Source organism: Haliotis rubra, unplaced genomic scaffold, assembly GCF_003918875.1.
Source record: "Haliotis rubra isolate DU_JTF1 unplaced genomic scaffold, ASM391887v1 Scf6, whole genome shotgun sequence".
NCBI classification, from domain to species: domain Eukaryota; kingdom Metazoa; phylum Mollusca; class Gastropoda; order Lepetellida; family Haliotidae; genus Haliotis; species Haliotis rubra.
The window spans coordinates 1627447-1655116 of record NW_025767301.1 but is presented as its reverse complement, the minus strand read 5'-3'; the positions used below and the strand labels follow the sequence as shown (position 1 = coordinate 1655116).

The following is a 27670-nucleotide window of genomic DNA, read 5'->3' as shown; positions in this document are numbered from 1 at the left end:
AAACCTGAGTGGATTATCATTTAAGTTAATCATTTGCGCCAGTGATTTAAGTTCCTTTGAGCAACGTTTATGCTACAAAAACTGTTTTTGACCAAAAAAAAGAAAAGAAAAAACCCCGAAAAACACACAGAAAACCCCCAAAACAGCAACAGAAAAATAAGAAAATATAATCAAAACGGACAAACGAATAAATCCTCTAATGGAACTCCGTGAAGAGGTGCTGAGAAACGACATGGTGTATAATTTATGAATAACATTATGATAGCTCGGAGTATGTCTAATTTACTTTCGGAATAGACCGACATATTTCGTTTTCGAAGTACAGAAATATGACTAATGTTCTGACCTGGACGAATTTAGATGCCCAACTCCAAATTGGCTGATTATAAATAATGCAATGAAGACAGTTTTGATTCGGGAATGTAAATGTTAATAAAACAGGTGAAAGAGAGGGGTCCGTACGTGTACCGAGAGACGGAGGAGAAAACTGACATCACATTCAACGTCAACGAGGTGTGGATGAAGCTGTGGCGACGAAACGTGTTTGATGCCGATCTCACTGCCTACGAGTGCGGTTTCGACTGCACAGAACAAGAACCGGTAAAGCTGTATAAACTTGATAAATTACCAAGTGTACCAAGTATATAACGGCGTGGAAGTTGTAGCGGGGTGGATGTAGGTTTGCTGCTCAGGGAGACAGTTGTAACCTTTAAGTGGTCCACATTCTTTCAGTGATGGGTCGCGCTTAACTCCGCTTGAACATGAGTCCTTTTTAAGGGTGTGATTGATTTGAAAAGCGAGCCCGAGAGGTGCGTTTTGGAGCCATCTGAAGTAGAGGTGCTATTTGGAGCCATCTGAAGTAGAGGTGCTATTTGGAGCCATCTGAAGTAGAGGTGCTATTTAGAGCCATCTGAAGTAGGGGTGCCATTTTGAGCCAGCTGTAGTAGAAATGATTTGGGGGCCTTTTGTAGTAAAGATGCTATTTGGAGTCATCTGAAGAAGTGATATTTGGAGCCATCTGTATAAGAGATAGTATTTGGAGCCATATATAGTGTTTTTTATTTGGGGCCATCTATAGCAGAGGTGATTTCCTCCCTTTTCGTCAACAAATTCTTGACATGTGTGTGTGTGTTTTTCTGGTGCAGTGTCTAATATGAATATAACTAACATGAATAGTTAATGGAATGATGAAGAGGAAATATATGTGCAATGTTGCTTTTTATGATCTGAGGGATGCCGTACTGAAATGAGGTATATGTTTTGTCACCAGAGTTTCTTAAAATCCTTTTAATGATTGAAAACATTCATAGATTCTATACTTATATTTACAGTTGACGGTTATCAACCAGGATTTTCTTCAAAAGACGACAAGTTTTGGGTCGGAATCGGATTACACTTTTGAAGCGATCCCTGCAACCCTGACAACAGCCATGGTTGACCTTGGCATTGATGTGTCCAAAAACATCACCGACAAACTCCCCGCCTTGGGATGTTTGACTGCTACATGTGATACAGTTTGGTCGACTAAATTACCTTCGACCACACACTTGAACGACTTGTCATTTGGTGTATGGATTCGTAAAAACGACACGTCATATAAATCTGAGATATTGACTGAGAGAGGTCAAAGATCTTTCACCGAAGAAGAGATGGTTGGGATATATAATTTATTAACAACGCCATCTTTGCTCAAGAACGGTAACTCGCCTTATTCGGAGTGTTTATCATGGGCGCGTCATATAGCTTGTGCCTCCAGTGGTTCCGATGCGGTGAACTCAAACGTCAGCTGTGGTATTATATCCTTATTGAAGATTTACAGCTTGGGATCTGTGTCGTGCTTTCAAAATTTCTCTGCTCAAATGCAACATTTTCTATGCAGCCAGCAAAATCCTAGCCATTGCTTTGTCCTTCCCAGCAACATACTACTATCAACTGCCTATATAGAAGCTTTAACAGCGTTCATCTTATCACATATAGCTGCATTTGTTCACGAAGCTGCCATTGTAAGTCTCCAGAACGATCTGGTGACAACCAGAAATCAGTCGGATCTGGCGTTTGGGTACGTCCGGAAAGGTCCAGATGACGTGTCCATTTTTGTGCCAGGTGTGTTTTCGGACCCTTGGTCGAGTCTAGGGTCGGGCCTGGGTCCGAGTCAGGGGTCCAGTGAAGGGTCTAGAAGTGAAGTGAGTTCAGTCTGGACACTGGCCACGTGTCTTCAGGATCGGAACATTGACAATAACATGATGGTTAAAAGTAAGTGCCACGTCATCGTATAAGAGGGTGAGTGGGTGAGTTGTGTTTTATGCCGTTTTTGCAATATTAAAGCAACATCACGCCGGGTGACACCAGAAACGGGACTCACACATTGTAACCACCTTTCGGGAATCGAACCCGGACCGATACTTCAAATAAGTATCTAGTATGAAGTCTGCTATGCTTAAAAAATAATGAAAGCACTTACCTGTGCCAGCCTTATTTCTTGTGTCCAGTGTACCCCTTGGCTGAACAATGTTTGATTGTCGAAAAATGCATGTTAAATTTGGATATTTCAAGCAGGACACATTTAGATTTGGATATAACGATGTTGACAATATGCATGGATAGGGATCGGACCTTTTTAGTGACATTTAGATGTAAAGTGAACGTGTATCGGCGGTGTATTATATACAATAAGCTTCACAAGTCACAGTCGGATGCATAGTATGAGAGTACAGTAAACTACGTTTAGAGCGAACTACGGTTATAACGAATTAACGGATATACCGAACTGTTTTTGTTCCATGCCCCTTGCTGTGTATTTTAGTCGAAATGCGTATAGCAAACTACGGTTATAACGAATTAACGGATGTAACGAACTGTTTTTGTTCCCCGCCCCTTCCTGTATATCTAGTCGAAATGGGTATAACGAACTACTGTTATAACGAACTACAATAGTAGTGTGCGAAATAGTTTCCAAATTGTGCTAGCCAGCTAGCTATGCCTGAAAGCTACTAGCCCACAAAATAATTCACTAGCTCGAAATTTGAATGTAGAAACTAAGCAAAATATTACAAAAAGGTAAAATATCATCATATATCCGGCCATAATCTTGCATGATTTAAAAGTGTAATATAACTTAACAAATCGGAGAGAGGGATATATAAAAAAAAATGAACCCATGAAAATTCACTTGACAGTCGGGCCAGTGACTGTGGAGATTTACTGGCCCGACTGGACTTTTACTAGCCACGGGCTAGCGGGCCAGAGGCTATTTCGCACACTGTACAATAGTGGTCCCTTTGAGTTCGTTATAACCGTAGTTCACTATATTCTGTTATGAATACCTGTTGTGTGTGAATGCGTCTAATTTCAGTTATTGAAAACTAGTTTTTGTATTTTAGAAATCAACGGAAGTCATTTCGCCCCCAAACGTCTTCTTAAAGCAAGTGAAATGAATGTGTATTTGTCCTCACACACGGACTTTGTACCAGCGTGTGGTCTACTTCAAGCATGTGTAGCTTGTCAGCCAACACTGCAGTCTCCCAAAGTCTACATACCAAAAGTCTGGAGGAGAGTGCATTTTAACAGTCAAACCCAGTCCACTCTGTTCAACAATGTTGTTTATACATTCTCCATGGCTAACGGTAAGTGTTATGTCACATATGGTTCATCTTCATAACAAACCTCGCTCACAAAAGGGGTTCGAACATACGAAATTTAACAATATTCTCTGGATAAGGCAAACTTATTGGAGTAATACAAATATGTCCGTTGCATCGATAGTCACTATTTACTTAAACATACAGGAAGCCGCGATGGCTAGGCGGGTTAGACGGCTTTGTGTGCTGGCGATTAGGTGCCTGACTCTGGGGGAGTGGGTTCGAATCCCGGATGAGACTCCACCCAACAAAAGTACTAGAATTTGTACTGAGAAAGTGTTAAATAATATAATTTTCCACCACTCCACGAAGACTTTGTTTAAGTTCTTTGTACCTGACATCTTGAGTTATCTTTGATTTATCCGGAGCAGACCTAATTTACCTGATTGTTGTAGACACATTTACAAGCCATGGATCTTATGACGTCCACGATGGTGTGCAGAACATGACGGGCCTCTATTCCTACCTTGTATGGATGAGCAACCCCCACTTCGTCTACTCGTCCGGGTCTTACCCCACAGGATCTCAGTCCGGAGGGGCCGTCTCAAAGCATATATCATCTGTAAGTATCCTGTTATCTCTGATGCGCTATGATCTTAATGGATCGCACTACTGATGCGAGCTAGTTTGTTTGACGCCGTTTGAACCAAATTTCAGTTATATCCCGTCGTGTGGGCTTGAAGTGGGAAGAGAACTTGAAGTGAAACTGGTGTGAAATCCACAAGTTCAGATGTAATTGTTGAACCAAGAAAAATAATCACGGTGGAACTTAACTCTACCAAGCGAAATACGTTGCTTTAGACGACCTGGTTTGCCAGGTCAGTGAATCCGGCTACGAAACTGTGGTACAAGATGTAGTTACTTTTGAGAGTAAAGTCGGTCACTTTTTGTGCTTTATGACAGTATTGACGTGCGGCTGTGATTTCAATCACATATACAAATATAGTGAATAAGTTGACTTCATTATCAGTACAGAGTGTGCCAGATCCTACCCAATCTGAGTATGTGTTTATAACGATGGATGGTTGAGCAGAGTATCCTGCCACCTTGAAATGACTCGGGTTGAAACAGAGAGTCTTAAACCACGTCTCGTGTAATACCATATTTATGAAACGGGTGAATGGTTTGGTAAACACCAAAGCATTTACCCGTTTCATAAATTATTACTCACCCAACATTAGCAGAATAATATCTTAGAATTCAACTTACAGAACGAGTGCATTGCGCTTTCATTACAGGGGTCACGCGTATGAATACATTTCATTTATGATTGGCAGCATAGTCTGTTTGATTTGAGTTTTAAAAGTTAAACAAGGAGTATAAAAAAGGGACCAAATGACTTCAACCAACATATTTTATATAACGCTATTACACGCAACGGAGCAAAGAACAGTTATTATCGCGACATGTGTAGTGAATGACAGCCGACTTTGTACATGTGACCGAGTGCAAATAGTTCTGGCAGCACGCGATGTTATTACACAATGTGTAATAACATTGTACGTTTATAAAAAAGTGATATCTTCAACGGATGAGTAAGAATTACATACAACCAATATATGTGTAATTTGATATAACTAATACACGAGTTAAATCTATATTACAACTTCCTTCGGCATACGATTTCCTTTTCGTTATTTCTGACAATAATGGGTGTCAAGGGTGAAATCTTTATGAACTTGAAGTGAAACTGGTGTGAAGTGAAACTAAATCTCTTTCCTTTTCCTTCTCTAGATCGACGTCGAGCCTGATACAGGGCGAATTTGGCAGCGGAAATTCCGCTTTCAGTTCAACGTTGGGGTGACAGCCAAAAACATCAACGCCAAACGAAATAAGTCACTGAACGTGACGTACCTTGGTCGACCGATTCCGATCTACTGGACAGAGAGAAGTGCTGTAATATCAGAAGGTGAAACAGGCCATTACAACTATAAGGTAATGGCACAGACATACATGTATCTATCACTGACGAATTTGTGGCGCTGGGATAGCCAAGTGGTTAAAGCGTTCGCTAGTCACGCCGAAGGCCCGGGTTCGATTCCCCACATGGGTACAATGTGTGAAGCCCATTTCTGGTGTCCACCGCTGTGTTATTGCTGGAATATTGCTAAAAGCGGCGTAAAACTAAACTCACTCACAGACGAATTGATGGTGAATCATGAACACATGCTCACGACACAGGCGGAGTGGTGCATTGTACAATTTCAGCGTAAATTTCATATAATTATGAAAATGGTTAATTCAGAACATATCTGAAGATATCTGATCGCCCTTACTAACGCAGGAAAATATTGATCAGCACCTCAAAAGAAAATGTAAGTATTGATGCCGTCTTCTACCTGGTACTGAATTATTCGAGAAACGGGAGACCAAAAGCTTCTTGTGTGGGTCAATAGAATGACGAAACCTGACAAAACCATTTGTACGAATCGTTTCATTCATATATTTCAGTGATAAGGCCTCAGGCCCACGTACATCTTATTTGCAAATATTTACAATTGGTGCTGCATTTCCTAAATTTTAAAGATATGACGATCGTAGACTGACAGCGTCTTTCACAAAATTTGCCAGGTTTATTAACAATAAAACATCGGAGGACTGTAGCATTCTTACAAGATTCTCTCTGTGACTGATAGTGTCCACGTGTAAGTAAGAAAAATATCTAAGACGTATATCATGATAAACAGGACAAACAAAAATAAAATGAATTTCATTTTCAATAGCATTTAAACTACATAGTGGGCAAAAACGGATGTTTTTGTCCATACCCTGCCTCCTTCCTGTATTTTGCATTATATCGAGTTCGCCAATTCTGAACAAGGTAAGCATGCGTGCGTATTCTTTACGTAAACTGTTTAGGTATAGCTCTGGAAAGAGGGGCACTTTGAACTCTGCATAACAATTTAGTTTCGAACAGTTTGACTCCTCAGAATACCATGTTTGTGTATAACAATCTTTAACCCTAAGCTTAAATTCATGTATAAAGCATCCCACATCACCAACACCTTGGCATTGCCAAACTATTCCAAAACCTAGAGAATACAAGAGATGCTTAATATGAGTAACCCAAGTTTCCCTACCAACTGCATCTAAACCTACTAACATACTATAACACTGTTTGGGGTACCTGTTTTGAGACATATTAAGAAGTTTGAACCAGTATCTTATACATCTGACATATGTATCTACGTAAATACCATAACGACCACATTCGCCCAATACAGCAACATTGCTAGATTTGGAGCCAACACCCAAAACAAATTTACAAAATTTAGCTTGAAAGCGTTCAAGAAACAACCACTGGTGGACACCCCAAATCTCTGAACCATACAGAATTATTGGTTTGATTTGTGAATCAAACATTTTAAACAGAACCTTTGGAGAAATATTACGAAGTTTATAACTATGTTGATGAATGGAAACCACAGCTTTAGTAGCTTTCTGGACTAATGTTTGTACAGCTTTGGACCAACACAATCTATTTGAAAAAATGATACCGAGATAACAACAGTAGGTTGATACTTGATTGGGACATCGCCCAGTTTCCATTTTTCATATTTCCTTAATTTGCCACCATTTCGAAAAACCAATATTTCAGTCTTATCTAAATTGACTCTTAAGCCCCAGTTGTTACATAACGTGTGTAAAACGTCTATTTTCTTTTGTAACTCGAGAACAGAGTCTGCAAAAATACATAAATCATCAGCATAGAGAAGTATAAAGAACTCTAATAAATCTTCATGAACAAAAATCCCCCTGCCACCGAAATTGCTGAATGTCATTTTCCAGCTGGTTTATGAACAATGAAAATAAGAGAGGACTTAAAATGCATCCTTGTCTAACACCACTGAAACAATTGAAATAATCCGTGATATTGCTCCTTGAAATTTTAACAGAGGCCAAAGTTTTTGAATACATGTCCTTAATGATAGTAAAATCTTTACCATGAATATCATTTGAATAAAGGACATACCACAAAAAATCCCTGTTGACGGAATCAAAAGCCTTTTGAAAATCGACAAATAGACAATAAAACCTTCCTTTTGATTTAGATAAGTACTTCTGTACTAGAGAGTGGAGAGTAAACATATTATCAACCGTAGAACACCCCTTCCGGAAGCCAGCTTGACACTATTTATCATACAAATCTACAAAGGATTTTAATCTGTTATTCAAAACTTGTGTAAAAACCTTTCCAGAAATGTCCATGAGTGAAATACCACGAAAGTTGTTGACATAATTACATTACAGTAATGTTCAGCACAGCCTTAAAATATTCAATCCATTGTGCAACACTAGTAGTTGAAAATGTTACTGGAGGCTTTCTGACATGAGACTTCAGTTCTGCCCAGAAAGCTTTTGCATTTTTATTATCATTACATGAATCTAAAATTTTAACTACCGCCGCTTCTTGAAATGCTTCCCGTTTGCGGCGACATAACTCCCTAAAACTGTTACGAGCCTTATGAAAACTTGTTAAACTGGCAAATTCGCCCTTAATTCTAAAACTATCCAACAATTCATACTTTCTGCGCTGAAAACGCTCACAATCCTCATCAAACCATGGTGAGGAAACCAAGTTGTTTGAGGTACTACTACAGCATGAGACCATACCACTGTCTCTAGCTGAATCCTGTATGACTGTAGTCCAAAGTGTCAACTGCGCGTGTAGAACCTACGTCTATTACATGTTCAGCAAGAGACAATTGATCTAGTTTCTGTTTCAAGCACTCGCTGAAATCATTAGATTTCTGAGGGCGCCAAAAGTATTTCCTTATGGTAGTACCACATGCATACTGCACTACAGGTTCTGCCAACGTTAAATTACATTTTAAACTACAGGTAATTGGACAATGGTCAGACTCTAGACGTGTTTGAAGTAAAATCCGATAATGAGTGAAACAGTTCAGTGGATCCAATAAAGTAATCCACAGTACTGGCCTCATTATTAGCAAAACAGGTAAACGATCCGTGGGGATCACTGGGAAAACGTCCATTTACCACGTGAATTCCATATGTACAACAAAGACTTATGAGCTGCTTCCCAAAATCATTTACATAAGTGTCTCTCGATACTCGTGTTTTCATAAAATCGTCACTTTCATACTTCATATCTTGTAAACCAGGAACATAGTCAGTGTCATCATCATACAAGATGTAATCGGACAAAAAACCCAGTACGAGCATTAAAGTTTCCCGCAAACAAAATTGTAGCATCTGGAAAGTCCTACAGTAGTTCTAATAGGCAGTGTTCCAAATAATCAATACCTTTGAGTGCACGGGTGTCAGTTGCAGTAGAGCTACCATCTAGGTGAATGTACACAAATCCTAGAAGATTATCATTCCGAGTTTGAAATAAACACGAATCCTACTATATCATATCACTGGGTAATAAACCACTATAAAATATTCATGGTACCAGGTGATATCGAAGGGTTAAAGTATCCTGCCCCCAGGGCACAAAGAAATGTTAAACATGAAACTAGTCAGGTTTCAGTGATCTCTGAGTCCTGGTTCAAATGGGTAAAGAAGTGGTAAGGAACTGGCTATTTCACCATTATCAAACAACAGATCGTCGATAAGCTTTCTCTTAATCGTCTTGGTCAAATTCCAGGGTTTTTGTGATATTGTCCGAGCAGATATTGTGAAACAGACCACCAAGGAAGGAAGCCCAAATGGATAAAGAAAGCTATTTTAGTCCATTGAAATCTCCTCGTGTTCTTTGTTAACTCTTTTCTCCATTGGGTGTCAAACAATCTAAGAAATGTCTTCAAACATAGGCTAATTGCAAAATGCTACACCAGTCATCATGAACGGCACCCCTTTTACACAATCGCCTGCTAGTTGTAACTATGAACCTGTACATGGACATCCCGTCCACGTCACGTTTGTTTATACTACACCGCCCCCCTGGTGTAGTGATTAGAGCGTCCGCCCGGAGAGCGGAAGTTTGCGGGTTCGATCGCCGGCCGCGTCATACCAAAATATGGTACTTGTCGTTCCCTGCCTCGCGCTCGGCATTAAGTGTCTGAGAGGGGTATTCATGCTTAACTGCGGCATGGTATCTCAGTGAGTAAACACTATAAAACCAGCTTAAGTCTGGGCTAGTACAAGCAGGCACATATATACACGTATGCACGTGGTCATATGAGCCAAATATTCCTAAGTATCACGTAAAAACCCATTTCACCCAACCTTTTGAGAGAGTATGCAGCGACAAATGACATGTCTTGTTTAGCTTTTCTCCATGCTGCTATTATAAATAATTTCATATTATTCAATCCGTTTGGAGCGTGACTGATTTAAGGCGTAATAGAGTGTACTTCGCGTTCAAGATTAGCGACTTGCGTGGCTGTATGGCTGTTTGTACTGGAATACTTTGACGGTTTTACAGCACTAGAGCACTGAGTTACCAGGTTTAACATCACATGTACCATCTGTCAGCGCCTTCCTTTACGAGGTATCAACATGGATTCGCCTCAAAACTGTGTTCGATATGCATGAATATGGATTCCAAACTGTGGATGGCACCATTGTTGCAACAACCACAGATAAACCTGCTGCCCCTGACGATCTTCTCATGGACATTAGTTGTGCTTTCTCAACTTCAAGACTATGTTCCAACTGCAGTTATTCAAAGAAAAGCATTCCCTGTAGCGTTCATTGCAAGTGTAAGGGTTGCTGCTTAAACCCATCACCACTGCCTTGTGATGAGGTTATTGATGAAGATTAATGGGGACTGCCTTGGATACTTGTATAGTTTTTGCGTTGCGATTTTGTTATTTCATCTCTGGATATCTTCAACTGCTGGTATGCATGTTCTGATGACTGAAGAAGTCCTGAGTGCTATGAAAAAGAGGTTAGTTATAAAGTGGAATGACACTGTCCAAAAATATTCCGTGTATTAAGAGATTGCCAAACTCATTCAAACGCTGCAACGTCAGTGAATGTTTCTTATTGAATTAAATGGCAGGAAATATAATAGAAAATAATTGAAACCATAAACCTTGAGATTCATGACCTCATTATATACAGTAGAATCAATAGAAGCTGACCCACCTGAATTTGATATGGCGGCCATCTTGAATTCAAAATGGCGGCCATTTTGAATTCAAGATGGCCGACATCGGTACATAATTAAAATATTTTAAATCTGTATAAAGGCAGACTACTTTAGAAATGAAACTACAAACCATTTTGAGGATAAACCAGAAATCTATTATGAACTATGTAGCCATGACAAGCCCATTCCTGCTGAAATGTTGGTGAAAAGACGAACAGACCACCACCCCAAAACCATGCATAACAAATATATTTCCCCAACCTTGATTTTCTTTGGTTTCCTTTGGGTCTTACCATAAAGGTGAGCAATAACACCCTTCTGGTCAGCTTCAACACAAATTTGGTCTGTCCGGGTACAATGTAATTTGTACTGGACTCTGACGCGAGCAGGGTTTGGACCACTGACCTTCCGTTTAAGTTAGAATGTTATTATTTTAGCCCAGTATATCCCATTTCCTTTTTAGTCCAGTTCTTCCGTTTTCGTACAGTGCTGTTTTTAGCCTAGTTCTTCCCTTTTTCTTTCCAAGTGTTATATTTTGGCACAATTCTTCCCTTTTCCCCGAGAGCGTTATTATATTTTTGCCCTTTTTGCTTTTCTTTTCCAATATAGTGTCGTTCGCTCAATTCTTCCCTTTTCCTTTAAAGTGTTATTATTTTTTAGCCCAGTGTTTCCTTTTCAGTGTTATCATTTTTAGTCCAATCCTTCCGTTTTCCTTTAGAATACTAAATTTAGCCCAGTTCTTTTCCCATGGGGTGTGATTATTTAATAGGCAATTTCTTCCCTTTTCCCATAGAGTACAACGTTTTAGTCCTATCTTTCCCTTTTCTATGTCACGCAAAGTACATGTAGTCGCGTTCACCGAAGAGACAAATACGATTTGATATCCTAAACCGCAACTTGCCCCGGGTTTCCTATTATACAAAACTGATCAATACCCAAGCCGATTTTGCACTTAACACTGTCACCCTGGAAAGATCACGACCTTTGACCTCGTGAAGGCTGCAGACAGTGTAATCTTTATAAACCCATATCAACCTATTTCTCAACCAATCTAATTCCTATTTCCAGAAATTTAAATAATGTTACAAGTGTGATCATTACACGTATAGAAAACAGATTTCGTTACCCTCTGGGTTTATTAACTGTAGAACCGCATTTGACATGGTATCTTCAAGGAGTATTTTTGCATTTTTGCACCGGAGATTGGTATTTTAGCATTCACTATTTTTTCTGAAATTCATAAATCTGTGACTTTCAGATGCAACTGAAAGAAATGATAATAACCACATCGGGTACCGTTCACATATATTTTTGTTTTGTTTTGTGATCTGTCTCGAGAACAACGGGTGTCGTTACTATCTGATAGAGATTCTTAAAACACATACGTTTAATATAATCGGAATCGTTCAATGGACAGTACTTTTAGGACAATATTCTTATGGTCATGAAAACTGATTTGTCACTTCTGTTTGACAAATAATATTTCTTCCAGAAAAACAAAAAGATTTGTCCTCCTCGCCTCAGATCTTTTCGAACAAATATACATGTCACTAACAGTAACCCACCACATCACACGCGTCATTGGTTAATGGTGTGTTTTACATTGACCTTGTACGACTAGTGATACACAGAGAAATCAGATGGAACTCTCATAGACTTGTTCCATTGCTTCGTATTTACAAAACCTTGTCCAGCTTTGATGTACCAGATATAAGACATGAAAGCTTCCCCGGCCTTAACAACGGTAATTGATTCATTGATTGGGTTTCCTGGTGAACGTTCATTGAATTGATGTCACTGACAGAGGGAATTACTTGCGGGATGAAAGTCCTTTTCACGTGCAATTATCTTTGATCTGTGGAAACACTAACAGGAACTGAGGGGCCGTCTGGAGGAAGATCCAGGTTCCTGGTTTCTTGTTGTTGAATTACAAAGCACTCGTGGTACCAGTTAGCAAATTGGACTTTCGAGAATGATTGCTGTGGCATTGGATGTCTGGGGATGGATCGTATTGTTTCTCGATTGAATGGGTTCCGGGATCCTATCCTATGGGTGCCTATTCATGAAGCTATCTAAGACATACGAATCTCAGCCACATAGAACAATAATTTCGACTGCCATATGTGAAAATAATTCCTGAATGGGTTTAATCCTATTGCACCTTTATCTTACTTTCGATACGTAGCTTAGCTGTGACTGCGCTTGTGACGAGGGTGCAGTAAACTAGGAGTTGGAGTAGGGATCCCAAACATGTCATCGACTATTCAAGAAATATACTAGATTGAACATGATGTTCATATTTATCCATACAATATAAATATGTTGGCACTAGAACCATAGTGAAATGCCCACAATGACGTTATCTCCGATGTGAGACAAGTTAATGGCACTCTGGATTGCTAGAAGTATTCACTGGATGACAAAATTACTCTTCGTGAGGAGGCAAATTCATGGTACTAGGGACTGCAGTGAAATATCCACAGGACCACATCTCTATACGCGAATTAGAGACAAGTTTAAAATACTATGGACTGCAGCGGAATATTCACAGAACGACATATTTAATCTCCACATGGAAACACGTTTAACACACTGGGGACTTCACCAGAATCTCCAAAGATTTATGGAATTTACGAAACTATAGATAAAAGAAGTGAAAACTTAGAAATGTAGACAGATATTTTTAAAATTGACAACATGAACCCTCATTCTGTTTTTATATTCATAAAAGTCATACTCGGATCATTTACCAACATTCAAAGTTATAGGTTTACCACCTGGAGAGTCATTTGAAACCAGACTATCAGAATAATCCATAAGAAAACCAATAGCAACGATTGTTATATTCTGAAGTGCTTCACAGTTGTATGGAAGCATCAATAATTGATTGTCTATGCCAGTCAAGCATGGATATGTATACAGTTTACGTTAGCGTATGTGTTGTCATGATACCCGTTACTAGTACTTGTTGTGGAAATCCATTATCATCTGTCAATACTCCTGTTGACGGAAATGTACAAGGATGGAATTCATGAGAGACATAGTTGAACTGTGTATCCTGTATTTTCGTATTTTATAAACTATTCCATTTTTAATACGTTATATTCCACATGTTGTGCTGATGAAATATTACTTGCATTATGTATACAGCTTCATACAAAGCGATGTAAATGTTTTGTTATGGAAGAAAACATCATTATATTTGCTCAAGCCCCTGATCGATATTGTTGGAAAAACATATTCCTCGGCAAAATCCTAGTAACCCAGGGCAGGGCGACACAACTTAGGGCGCAATGTAAATGTCGGATGTAGCCAACATTTGCGTTGATACAAATGAGGTAACGGCGGTGCTTGAAGACACCATTCTTGAAAACAGCCTTGTGGATATTGTTCCAAATGTTAACCAAAGAAATGCGTTATCGGCTGGTTCTGATCCTGTTGTAAGCATCGAACCATCTTATCCAATACATGTTGTTCTACGGAGGAGAGGTCTGGAGAAAGAGCTGTAGACACACCAACCGAATATAGATGTTTTGTTAATGCAGCGTCAAACGTGGATGACCATTCCATGGCCAGTTATCTTTGTTGCCCTGCTGTTGATAATGTCTCCAGAGGTATGAAATCGTGTTTCGACGGACAAAAATGTCCGGCAACTTCGTTTTGTGCCATTCCTATTTGTACCATACCAACGACATACCAGCTGAGTTTCAGCAAACTCTGACATTGCGTGAGCGTTATTTACAGTTAAACAAAATTGTTTTTAGTTTAGACCTGGCAGCTAAACATTCATTGCTGTATACATTTAAAAACACGTTTATGAGTATCATCTTCATGCATCAACATGCACGTGCAAAAATACGACTTTTGAGACAAGAGAAGATGACTTAAAGGTTGTATATTACCATATGCATTTTCTAATTTCAGGGTAACCGCATTTGTATTAATCAATATATGAGGACGGTTACCTTTTTTCGTATATATACATATAGAACGTCAAAGAAAAAAACCAGTATCGATAATCAATGGAAAGATATGCCATAGAGCTGAATGTATGTATGTATGTATGTATGTATGTATGTATGTATGTATGTATGTATGTATGTATGTATGTATGTATGTATGTATGTATATGTATGTATGTATGTGTGTGTGTGTATATGTGTGTGTGTATGTACGTATGTGTGTGTGTATGTATGTATGTATGTGTGTGTGTGTGTATGTATGTATAATATTGGGTATGTATGTATGTATGTGTGGGGTATGTATGTATGTATGTATGTATGTATGTATGTATGTATGTATGTATGTATGTATGTATGTATGTATGTATGTATGTATGTATGTATGTATGTATGTATGTATGTATGTATGTATGTATGTGTTAGTGTGTGAGTGTTAATTGTATACAATACATAATTAATATATTATATACCTGATCTTATTAAATACAGAGGGATTTAACTGTGTCAAAGACTTCGCTTACTTACTTATATCTAGAACAGTGCCAGTGTTAGAACTATTTTTGCATACAACTATGGTAAACCTACCAGGGTTAATGAGTGTGGTTGAGACCTAACCCTTCCTAAACGCACGTACTGCCATCCTAACCACGCCTTGTTTCTGTGCGTATGAGTCTGTATGTGTATTTGTAGATATTCAGCTGGGCCTGGGAATGTGTTATAGGTTTCATCTAATTGACATAAACTCGCGAAACAGGACGTCAACCGAACTGACGACCGCTGTTTGACTGCCGGAGCTGATTGCTGGAGTAACAAGGGCTACATCATTTGACGCCCTGTTACTCAGCCATGCGGGGATCCTGTACAGCGACTGTTGTAGCTAAGATACCAACCTTCCGTTTGTGAATGCGTGTTAATAAAACTCAGCGCCTGCATTGATAATTCGACTCTGGAAAGTGTAAAATCCATACGGTCAGATAAGGCGTTTTTCACGAATGTTTCAACCCCTGTCGTCGGTCATTGTAATGTGACGTTGCCATGGAAACTAAAAAAATATCCAATGCAAGTGTCTCAGATCAGTTAAAAGACATTTCTGCTTCTCCAGGCATTTACAGTTTGTTCAAACGGAGAATGTCGACTTGGTGTGTTTGTCATCAGTCCATTTGTGTCTATGGATCCCGACTGTCGGGTTTTGTTGGGGATGTTAGTGAGGTTGGGCACGGTTTTTACCCTAACAATTCTTGGTAATTTATGTACAACTGGACACTGTACATCCATCTAAGGCAATCAACTTTAATCTTTATAACGATGTACGTAGAAAGAAGAGTGCCTTCTCAAACCACCAGCAAAGGTTCTCCAGCCATCAAATTCAGTTTGACAAAGTCAAAAAATCCTCTGTACCAAACATCAGGACTTCACAGAAAAAGCTTTCAGAAGCAATAGAATTCTGAGCCTGTGGTCAACAGAGATAAGAGGTATCACGTAGCGCCTGCCTGTGAGGAGCTAATCAAGCAAGAGATTCCTTTTAATAAGGATCCAAGTTAAAACCTTTTATTCCTTATCTGATTTCATTACCTGTGTGCTTCATCCAATTACCTGTGTGCTATTTTACTCTGACCTTTTGTTAACAATATTCTGCTGCTTACGGGGGCGTTTGGGTAGCCTAGCGGTTTAAGCGTTCACTCGTCTCGCCGAAGACCCGTTTTTGATTCCCCACATGGGTACACTGTGTGAAGCCCATTTCTGGTGTCCCCCGCAGTGATATTTCTGAATATTGCAAAAAAAACGGCGTAAAACTAAACTCACTCACTCACTGCTACTTATGACATCATATCATCATCTATATACATATACACATTAACATTAATAAAGCACCACCCACTTTTTACGTGATATATAGTACTACGCGTTGTAGTATGTGATTTGAAAACTAAAGACCGCCTATAAATATGGTAAAAGTTTCCTCATACTGGCAATATCAAGCATCAAATTACCAGCATCGTAATCATATGCCATTCCTCGTGGAGTGCCTCTGTCAATTCCTGCTAATTTTGAGCAGGATGATGCTCGAACTCGACGTCCAAGATAGTCAAAGACATGGTCGATGGGGTTCATATGGGGACTTCTTCCTGGCCATGGTAATGTTTCGATGTCGTTCTGCATGGCGGCTCGAGAGCAATGAAGTCATCCATGAATATCGGACGACTGGCGAGTAGATGGTTATCAACATGAGGCACGACGGCGGTGTCCAGTACTTCCTGTTGATAACGTCAACCCTTGAGTGTCTCAGGTACTGTAATGAAATCCAGCTTGCAGTTATACGAAACACAACCCCTCATTATCACCGAGCCATCACCAAAGGGTGCAGCTGATGGATCATCTCCTGGTGATACGTCTCAATACCCGACAACGAGAAGAAGATAGCGACTTTCATCAGACCAATGAATCCTTTGCCATACCATCAAGCTCTCAAGTTGCGGTTTCCTTGGAACTTGCACTACACCAGACGTTCCGGCCTGTGCCTAAGTCTGAAAAAAGGACATCTGATCGCAGGATCCTTTAGACCAGCAACCAACAGCCTCCTTCTGATGGTAATGGTGGAGAGTCGCACACCTCTCCATTCCCGTCGCAATTCTTTGGCGTGGGTCAGAGGATTGAGTTTTCCCGGAGGGATTGGAACTCGGCCATTAAGGTCATTGGATTTCCTTGGTCTTCCTGATCTTGGATGATCCTTCATTTCTTGTTTCCTCACAAACCGACTAATAACTGTGCTGTTAATATTCAAATATTGCGACAGGACATCCAGCGTCATGCATGCCCATAACTTGCCATCGTGTATTATCTGACACCCTACTTCTTGCCATGTCAATAAATAAAAGTAATCTATATTCCGTCTTCTTTTAAATCAGTTCAGAAATCCATGTACATAATTCAATTATGAATTGTATACCCCAGTGTGATTGGCACCTTTGTAGCACGTGAGCATGCGACTCATACCTTTTGAGAACTTTACATGTGCGTTCCAGTATACTAGTATCCAACTTCAGGTGGTGCTTGATTTATCCTCATGTATAGATATACCGGTCCTCATTGGGTTGTCGGGGCGGTGGGGTAGCCTAACGGTTAAAGCGTCCGCTCCTCGCGCTGAAGACCCGAGTTCGATTCCCCACATGAGTACAATGTGTGAAGCCCATTTCTGGGGGTCCCCTGCCGTAATATTGCTGGAATATTGCTAAAAGCAGCGTAAAACCATACTCACTCACTCATTGGGTTGTGTTTATATCACCTTGATAACTGTGTGAGAATTTATATCAAAAGGTCATTACATGCAATAAACCAGAAGTTATTATCCATAAATTTTTATGTGTCCTTTAGCGAAGAGAGTAGAAAATATGAATATACACTGAGAGTATTGGTAATCCTTATCATGAATGTAAGTATGTCATGGATATATCGTAATGGATATATCAATACTCAATTAGTCTAGCAAGATAACGTATGCTAACACCACTGTTTCAATATTTGATCTACTCCGACGATCGATGCGTGGTTCTTGGGTTCACGCTGGGATCTATTATCAACATGGTTTACGCCCCTCATGTAGAATCGCCTCACGTGTCTGTGCATGCTTGATACAATAACAGATGTTGGACCAGGTTGAATTAAATCTTCAGCCAGCTGAATGTGCAGTTTACATGTGATCGGAAAGATAACCAACGGCATGGTTCTTCATGCGTGTAGATCGGGGACTCACTCCCACAGCTTGACAAATAGGAGAAATACAGTTATCTTATTTAAACATATGTATTTACAAAATTAACAAAGCATATAATACTAATCGAGCGCAATGCTTAATTTTAACTGAAGCAGAACCAAACTGCCAAACCATTCTAGACTTGAGCTTGATTAATTTTTTAATTTATTTTCTGTGGGACATTATCTAATTGTTTGGTCGTCATTCTAGAAGTAAAAAATGAAGCATACAACTTTATGGATGACAAATTCTTGTTTATTGCACAGAGCGACTTTTCGATGTAGATTCTTACACCGTTATGACAATGACAATGACAATACTATATTACCACAAGGGGAATTCTTTTTACATTTGAACGTAGTGACTAAAAGTGACTTTGAAAGTGGTGACTAAAAGTGACTTTTGTATGTTTCATTTTTGACTGACGAATCGCTTTCTCGCATCCATTGTGTTTTGTCTTTTCTTCTCGGAAGATTGAGTTAATCGTTGTCTTACAAAAGGAATTAGAGATTCCAACTAAAACGGAATATACACCCTGTGTGATGATGACTAAAACTGAATCAAACACGAAGTGCTTACCCGATGGTGACGTATTTAAAACGATCATAGTAGTGTTTTGAACTTTAAGTTTCAAGTATCTCGGGCACTGTTTTCAGCCTGGCCCAGTTTTGTAATTTAAATCCAAGTTTTGAGAGCATATTGTATATGCACTATATATAAATGACACTTGTCTTTGTCAGCGTGTGGTTAATATCATGATCATCAATGCAAGTAATCTGGTCACGATGACATACAATAAGCCAGGTCACAAATTGTAACAATCCGCTTTTTAAACAAATTGTTGGCATTTACTTATTGAACAGACCAGGGCCCGGTTGTTCAATACTCGGCTATCTTAACCGCCCGTTAACTCCTAACGGCCGGTTAAATCCTTAACTGGCCGTTAGGTAACCGAACGTTAAATATGCGTTGTTCAAAACATGGTTAGTCATGCCGTTAGCTCACGTCGCCGTCAAAGTTTAACAGTGTGGTTAACGTCACTGGTTAGCTTCCATATATCCCACAATTCCGTTTTCTGTTTACTTCCGGATTACTAAAAATGGAATCGCGAAATGTCGCCTGCACCCCAAGGAAAAAGAGAAGTCGAAATTTCTCTGTTGGCGATGAAAATGTAATCCAGTCAATGGTTGAGACCAACTCTATAGTTTATCATAGGCATGCGAATGTCGTAGCACTACGAACGCTTGTATTGGAACACAAGGTTCCAGACGTTTGCATATATATTTCAAAGACATATGATCCCAGCTCTGTGTGGGACTTACTTCAATTCCGACAACAGAAAAGACATTAGATAAAATATGATGAATCCATAAAATACGTGTATTATTAATAGTAGAAGCATGTTTCCAGAGGATAGAATATTTACAAATATTACACACAGGAGTTACGCTTAGACGGCTACAGTCTTAATGAATCTTTGAATTCCCACAAGACCTATCGCTCACTTTTCACTCCTTAAATTGTCATGACTGTATGGCCAAGTCATTAAGATGCTACTTTTAACATCTAACAATATAAATGTTGTGACAATAATACCATTAGCTTTTATCTGAAACATGCATTCAATGCCAATAGAAACTTAATATGTTACTAGCACCACGTGCAAGTAATCAAACTGTAATTGTACTATAGGCCCCAGGGCCAACACTGCTGAATTTAATCGATCTATTATTCGACCTTACTGTTGACAGGAATCTCATGAATAAAACTGTGCAATATCGTCATTATCTGAACGTCTTCACAGACGCATATTCCGGAAAGATGTTTTGAAAAACATGAAGCTGCGTCGAATTTATAGATGAACATAATATCCTCGATACTCATTAATCAGATGAACCTTCATTTAGTTCAATTCACAAGTGACTGCAGAAAAAGCATAATTTCTTTTAATGACTTCAAGGTCGGAAAACATGTATCATATTTCATAAGTGTATTATAGAACGCTGGAACGATTCGGCAGAGAAATACTATTGTGTCATTGTATTCCTTATATAAAATACATCAGTGTATAACATTAGCATTCAGATATTGTTATAAAATAAGTTTAAAATTCCAAACATCATCGTGTAAAATGACAATGTTCGCTGTGACAAAAAGGGTTTCGATATTCAAATATAAAATTTAATCAAAGTGGCTACGAAGTAGGCCTGCATATCACTCACAACTCACAACGTTTCGCAAAGGCCGGTATTGAGACGCCAATTACATCACATATATTTCATATTCAGGGACGACAAATGCATCACTGAATTCTAAGGCTGGGACGGGTACTACGGTACTCCAATCCGGGTCGGGTACAGCTGGAATCGAGTCCTATTTCTAGGAATCGGGTACCCGGAAAGGGAGAGAGCTCTGTAATGACAAGGGCAGACAATAGCTTGTCTTTTTCGTTTTTGACGTAACACACATATACATCATTGAGTGAGTGAGTGAGTGAGTGAGTTTAGTTTTACGCCGCACTCAGCAATATTTCAGCTATATGGCGGCGCTCTGTAAATAATCGAGTCTGGAACAGACAATCCAGTGATCAACAACATCGATCTGTGCAATTGGGATACGATGACATGTGTCAACCAAGTCAGCGAGTCTGACCACCCGATCCCGTTATTCGCCTCTTACGACAAGCATGGGTTACTGAAGATCAATATTCTAACCCGGAAATTCAAGGGTTTTTACATCATTGGTATTGTCCGATTAATGGAGCATAGTTTTAATGACTGTAATTTATCTGTGCATGAGCAGTGAGTAGTTAAGTTAAGTAGCAGCAGGAACGAAACGTTCGTTGTTATAACGAGGAATGTAAGTAATGGTGTTACTCTCTATATTGGTTAAACAGACGTAAATTAAATAGCTTGAGGTCAGTTTTAATGTCTTATTACCACTTTTTCAAGTTTTCTATAATAGTCTCTGTTAAAGCGTGATTGAATATTCAGAGGTTGACCCGAATATTGTATTTCTTACATTTCCGGGTACTCGATATCGATTCGGGTAAGTACATGCGGGTACTCGATTCCCTTTTTTCCTACTCGTCCCAGCCCTACTGAATTCCTCATACATTTTAGAATCTAATTACAACTGGTCTTTGTCACCAATACCAAGTGTCTAGATAAACTGAAACGAAAGATATTGAAGGTGGAAACAAATGCTGTGCTCGAAAGACAACACCTGTTTGAAAGAAAATTCAGACTTTATACTGTGTAGCATTTTCTCAATTTTCAGACACCCATTTGCATGGAAAGAGCATAGTAGCAAGAAATAGGAAATTAAAAATAGATGCAATACAGGAATGTGATGTGTTTATACGAAACTGTTAAGTTTCTGTGCAGAGTGACGCCATGACTGACGCAAAATCACGCAGAACGACAACGGTAATAATCGGCATTTCTGGCCGCTTCTTCTCTTTCTTAAAATGAAAACGATAAAAACACGTAACAATACACAGATAGTCAGAATCATTTTGATTACTTACATCTCATATTTATGTACAAACGATGCCTGAATCAAGGGAAGGCCATTTTTTAAAGAAATCTCAACGGTAGTGATGTCATACGTCAACATTCTCTGAGGTGAAGGTCGGTAGAATAAGAGTATACACAATCACCATATCCCGCCGATTACACTTTCAGTATCATAATGTAATCATTCGGATATTTTTTGATGAAACTAATTTAATTATCTACATTTAGTCTTGTTCACTATCATATCATACGTGGGTATAGGGTGTACGTGTTTGATTCTTTGAAAGTGTTTGTTTGAATAATATTTACAGAAGAATTTCACACATTTAGTGTAGTAAAACATATATAAACCTTTACACAAGTGTTAAAAGATGAAACGTAGGCATCATGTTCTTGTACAACATGTATTTTAGTTCCTATGAAGTGCATAGTTACAGTTTCGTATGTAACTCTTCGTCAGAATAATTTCCAGTATCTAAGTCCAGTCCACGATACACCCTATCCTTTCTTTGCTGAACTGGCATCATGAAAGCAGTGTTAGCCATGAACGTCATTTGCGAGTTAACCACACTGTTAAAAAGTTAGCGGCGGTCCTTAGGTGTAACTTAACGTAACGTTAACAACCTGTTTAAAGTTAACAGAGTTTTGAACAACAAGATAATCCTCTGTTATTAGTTAACGGTCGGTTAAATGTACTTAACGGCTGGTTAAAAAGATAACCGAGTTTTGAACAACCGGGCCCAGATCCCTAAGCCATTCGACCGACCCAAAGCATTGATGAAAGTTAAGTTATATAACAAAAGTCCCTAAGCCGTATAATATATACTCTTCCAAAAAAGAAATGTATAGGTGTTATTGATGCATGAAATTTCAAACGTGCAAGTTTCCGAAGTTTCCGAAGATGTGATTTCGCGCTGTACACAAATCAGCATTATAATGGCGAAATAATAACAATCAAACACTAATTTTGAAAAATATTTGAATATTACACCTGGACGTTTTTACCTTACTGCACAAACCCCATTAATTGTCTCAGTGAATTTTATTCATGGTAACATGTTCAACTTCTCATGGACTCCCAGAAGAAAAGCAGATAGTTCGATAACATGACATAAATTCTTTATTTTTGCAGATTCCCATAAATCAGGTTTATCTGAAAGAACCTTTAATGACACGTTATGGCTTAGGATTTGAAGAACGCATTTCTCGCATCCTCGGTTTACACCTGTGATAATAGATTTAGATTTTTAAAATCAGAATGAATAAGGGATCAAAACAATTCACAGTTGCTTATTACTCAGTAAGACAAGAAAAGAGGACTATCGGGCTGAAAGTGAATAAACTACCACTGAACAAGCCACTCATTATCAGTTGCATAGCAACGACTCAATTACGCCCTATAACACACAACTCAGACTCCTGTGATGATGCTGTGTTTATTGGTCACTAGTAATTGCTAAAACAGGGTCGATATTCATACTTACAGTGGAATCTAATTAACTCGTGGCCGTCTTGTACCCTTCCTCTGATAAATCGAAGTCGGATACCCCGAGAAAGGTGAGGTTACAGTGGCCCAGTATTCTGAGGTTCTGCCATCCTCTAAGGAGAGTTGCATCACTTTGGCGTGACATGATCCTACGATCGTTGTTTCGAATCTGCATATATTTCTAGTAGGGCTGGGACGGGTAACCCGGATACCCGGGACGGGTGGGTAATGAGTTGGACCCGGGTACCCGTCTCAATACCCAGACCCGTGACGATCATGTGACTAATAGATTGAACAATGTAATATGTTATTCTTTCATGATTAAAAGGTTGTATTGTCTTTGAAGATTTAGGCATAATTTACAGTCACTTCTTTTGAATATAATACATAGTTAAGATTTTGAAAAACTCGAATTTTTAGCCTCCGAGCTGAAGAATATATTACCCTTTCTTGCTTATTTGATGTCAGGAATTAACATAACGGGTATCCGGGTAGGGTAGGGTAATAGGGGGTAGGGTACCCGGGTAGAAAATTTGGACCCGCCCCAGCCCTAGTTTCTAGATTTGTGGGCGCCATACTTGACAATTTTGACATAGAGTGGTATCGGTGGCATAATGTTGAGAGAGAGGTTAGTTCACACTTACCCGTTCCATCGGATAGGGCATCTAAACACACAGCAGAGTTACCGTTATGTGATCATGTATTACTGTTTCTTTGTTTTGCCAGGTACAATATCAAAACATGACGCGTTTCATCTCTTTCTTTATTGATACTCACGTTCTGTAGTTCCATTTCAAGTCAAGTTGGTTATTAACACTTCATAATTAAAACAGCAGAGCTAAAGAATATATTTCGTACCGTAAATCAGTTAGCATAAGTACTTTAGCTGTTTATCGAAAGGAACGTGTAACATATGTTGACACTTTCTTTGTAAAGTACAAATTCTAGTACTTTTTGGGTTGAGTCCCATCCGGGATTCGAACCCCCACCCTCAGAGTCAGGCACCTAATCGCCAGCACACAAAGTGAGCCGCCTAACCCGCTCAGCCACCGAAAGGAAGGTGTTTCAAACATATATCGGTGGTGGACCATTGCCCACTGACTGTAATGGGTCACCTAATCAACAAACTATATTTTTTCAGTTTTAATTAATGAATAGTTGGTGATGCAAACAACATATTTTCTGTGAAAATATTATGAATATTATTTCGCCTGTTTGTTTGGTCTGTCAACCCGCTCTCAACTACCTTCCCGCTCTTTAAGGCAGACTGTAAATGACCGAGTCTGAATAATCCAGTGACAGACATTATGGAAATGTCACTGTTTGTGTGCGATGCTTGGTATGACATGCATAGTTTGGTGCGGGACCACTTCCATTCCGGATTCCCCTCAAGAGGATACATTTCACCCCTGGGCGATGTGAGATCACGTCAATGATCACATGATTATGACGAAGAGATTCAGTTACAATACTCTGATAAATAGTCAGTGCGTAAAATATGATTCTCTTTTCCCACACTTTAGTCATTTTACAAATTAACTAAAAATCTATCCCTCCGTTTCAAAGATGGATTAAAACATTAAGGTCTAAGAACGTCACAATATGCCAATTATACTAGTATCAAGAAATATACATATACATTGATTTTCGTCTTCTTTTATTCCTATTATTTTGACATTCAACATCAAATATGTTTGAGTTGATCTTTCACAATAACATTACTGGACAGAATGTTCAGTCAAATTTCTAAAGTGACTGAAGACGTGAGGCATTTTGTACATTTACGGTGTAAAATGTTACACACTGGCAGGAACAAATATACCACTAGTCAGAACGGTATGGGTGCAATTACCGTGTAAAGATAACTAACTGATATATTATTTCTTTTTTCAGGTCGGTCGCTTGATGAGGGTGTCCTGCGGAGGTCTCATCGGAATATCTGTGATGTCCGTCATTGTGATGGTTGTCGGTGTTGTCGTCTGCTTCCTTCCCGCCAAAACTAACAGAGTTGCGCCAGTTCCAGATGACAATAATCTCGTCCATAACCACAGATGACAATGAGACAGGTCGTGGATCAGTTATCGTCAACAAAGTTTGAAAGTGGTTAAACAAACACGTTGGCACCTCGTGGTGTGGGGTGAAATGAAATGTGCTTGAAAGTCGGATCCAAAATGTTTGCACTTTTAAAGCGAAGTGTGCCTCTGCTTGCACTGGTCCGGGTTGATGTCAGTGCTCTAGTGTTTGCCACTGCGATACAATGCCGGAGTTAACGTGGGTACCCGACATGTATACTGACTCAGAGCCGACCAGGCAGTGCTTTATCGCCTTAATGCAGAGCTCCAGGCAGGTACCACGTACCATGTTTTAACGTCTTTTGTTTTGACGTTTCCTGGGACAGCACTTCCGACCTTCTGCTCCTCGGACAGACACTCGACGTTGTCCACAACCCCATGGAAGTGACCAGAGGTAGCACAGGGGTGTCTTGTCAAGCACTGCCAATGGGGTGAATGTGAATGGGATGACGTTTACCATTTATACGCCCCTTGTGGAAAGTAAAGAGTGAATCACCATTGATTCTATAACCTGCATTGGAGGGTCATTCTAATATATGATTCTGGAGTTGAATGGACACTGTTAACAGAAGCCCTTAGTGTGGAATATAACAATTCTACACAGCATTTTCACATTGTATAGTTTATTGTATCCAAACCCATTTATGTTCTTTGGTTTCTGGAGGTGAAGAACTTTCCATGTGAGATTGAATGGATATCGGTGAAGGCAGGTGAAAACAGTATTGCTAAACGATGGAGATGTTGATATATAATGTGTGAGAAAATCACTGCACCAATGCCATATGTATTGCACATTAAACACCCAGATGACAATAATATAATCGCAGATACAAATTATCGTAAATTCATCAGATTTCCATTTAACAATTTTCTCACCGCGTATATAGATGTTGACAGTGTTCATGCTTTCTCATATATATATATATATATATACTTCCCATCAAAAGTTTAGACTCACTTATAACACTCACTATATGTTAGAAGTATGTGTGTGTACATATGTATGTATGTACATATGTATGTATGTATTTATGTATGTATGTATGTATGTATGTATGTATGTATGTATGTATGTATGTATGTATGTATGTATGTATGTATGTATGTATGTATGTATGTATGTATGTATGTATGTATGTATGTATGTATATGTATATGTTTGTATGTATGTATGTATGTATGTATGTATGTATGTATGTATGTATGTATGTATGTATGTATGTATGTATGTATGTATGTGTGTTTGTGTATGTATGTATGTATATGTTTGTATATGTATGTGTGTATGTATGTATGTATGTATGTTCTTATGTATGTATGTATGTATGTATGTATGTATGTATGTATGTATGTATGTATGTATGTATGTATGTATGTATGTATACATATATATATATATGCTTACATCAAAGATTGATTTTTCTACTAACTTAGTGGAACCAACTGCAAACCTAATGCAGATGAATTTCACGAGGATCATGCATGAAATTGCTGGAAAGCATGTGCAAATATCGGGCAAGTGAACAGCTGCGTTTTGGTGTAAAGTCTTGTTATACATTCGCCAATTTTCAATGATTTTTATCATTTATTGAACTCATTACAATAATCTTTTCAACGTTACGAATTTGTTTTACAATACATAAGTTCATGTGTAAACAATACCTTTAAACAGTATGGACTATTTTGCAAGATTTAGTTTAGAACAGCTGCCTGAAGAAAGTGGCTATATTTACACTAGTGAGTCTAAACCTTTGATGGGTAGTATATGTATAGAGAGGTACGTCAAGTTTCTTTTGTACGTCAGTTTAGATATTCGTTGCTGCTGTATTTGATGTGGCCATCAGAGCTGTGTTTTGAACCTTGCGTGTGTAGTGTTTTGGCGACTTTTTCCAATCCATAACGTTTTCACAACATTTGCATTTTTAATTAAAATTAAAATTTTAAGTGCATACAGTATATTTATATTGTTCTCGAGAGCATGTAAACTGAAAAATCAATATACGCGGTACAATATACTATATTATATTTTTAGGGCAGGCGTGCGATGACACCACCTTTCTGTACACAATATACTAGTAAATAAAACACCAGAAAACCACATTTCTGATTCATCAGCCGAAACTGATTTACTTTTGTGCAAAAGTCAAAATAATTACGAAAATTATAAAAAAGAATCATTG

General features: G+C 38.8%; 1 protein-coding gene across 1 annotated transcript in view; it reads left to right on the top strand.

Moving 5' to 3' along the window:
- The window catches only part of LOC124255368, a 49018-nt gene extending 22564 nt beyond the window's left edge, over nt 1-26454 (top strand). Inside the window, exons 3-8 of the mRNA XM_046689266.1 lie at nt 442-600; nt 1332-2253; nt 3381-3623; nt 4034-4200; nt 5373-5573; nt 25312-26454. Coding sequence (XP_046545222.1) covers nt 442-600; nt 1332-2253; nt 3381-3623; nt 4034-4200; nt 5373-5573; nt 25312-25473 — 1854 coding nt within the window. The 3' untranslated portion in view covers nt 25474-26454. The remainder of the gene's footprint in view (nt 1-441; nt 601-1331; nt 2254-3380; nt 3624-4033; nt 4201-5372; nt 5574-25311) is intronic.
- The last annotated feature ends 1216 nt before the right edge of the window (nt 26455-27670 follow it).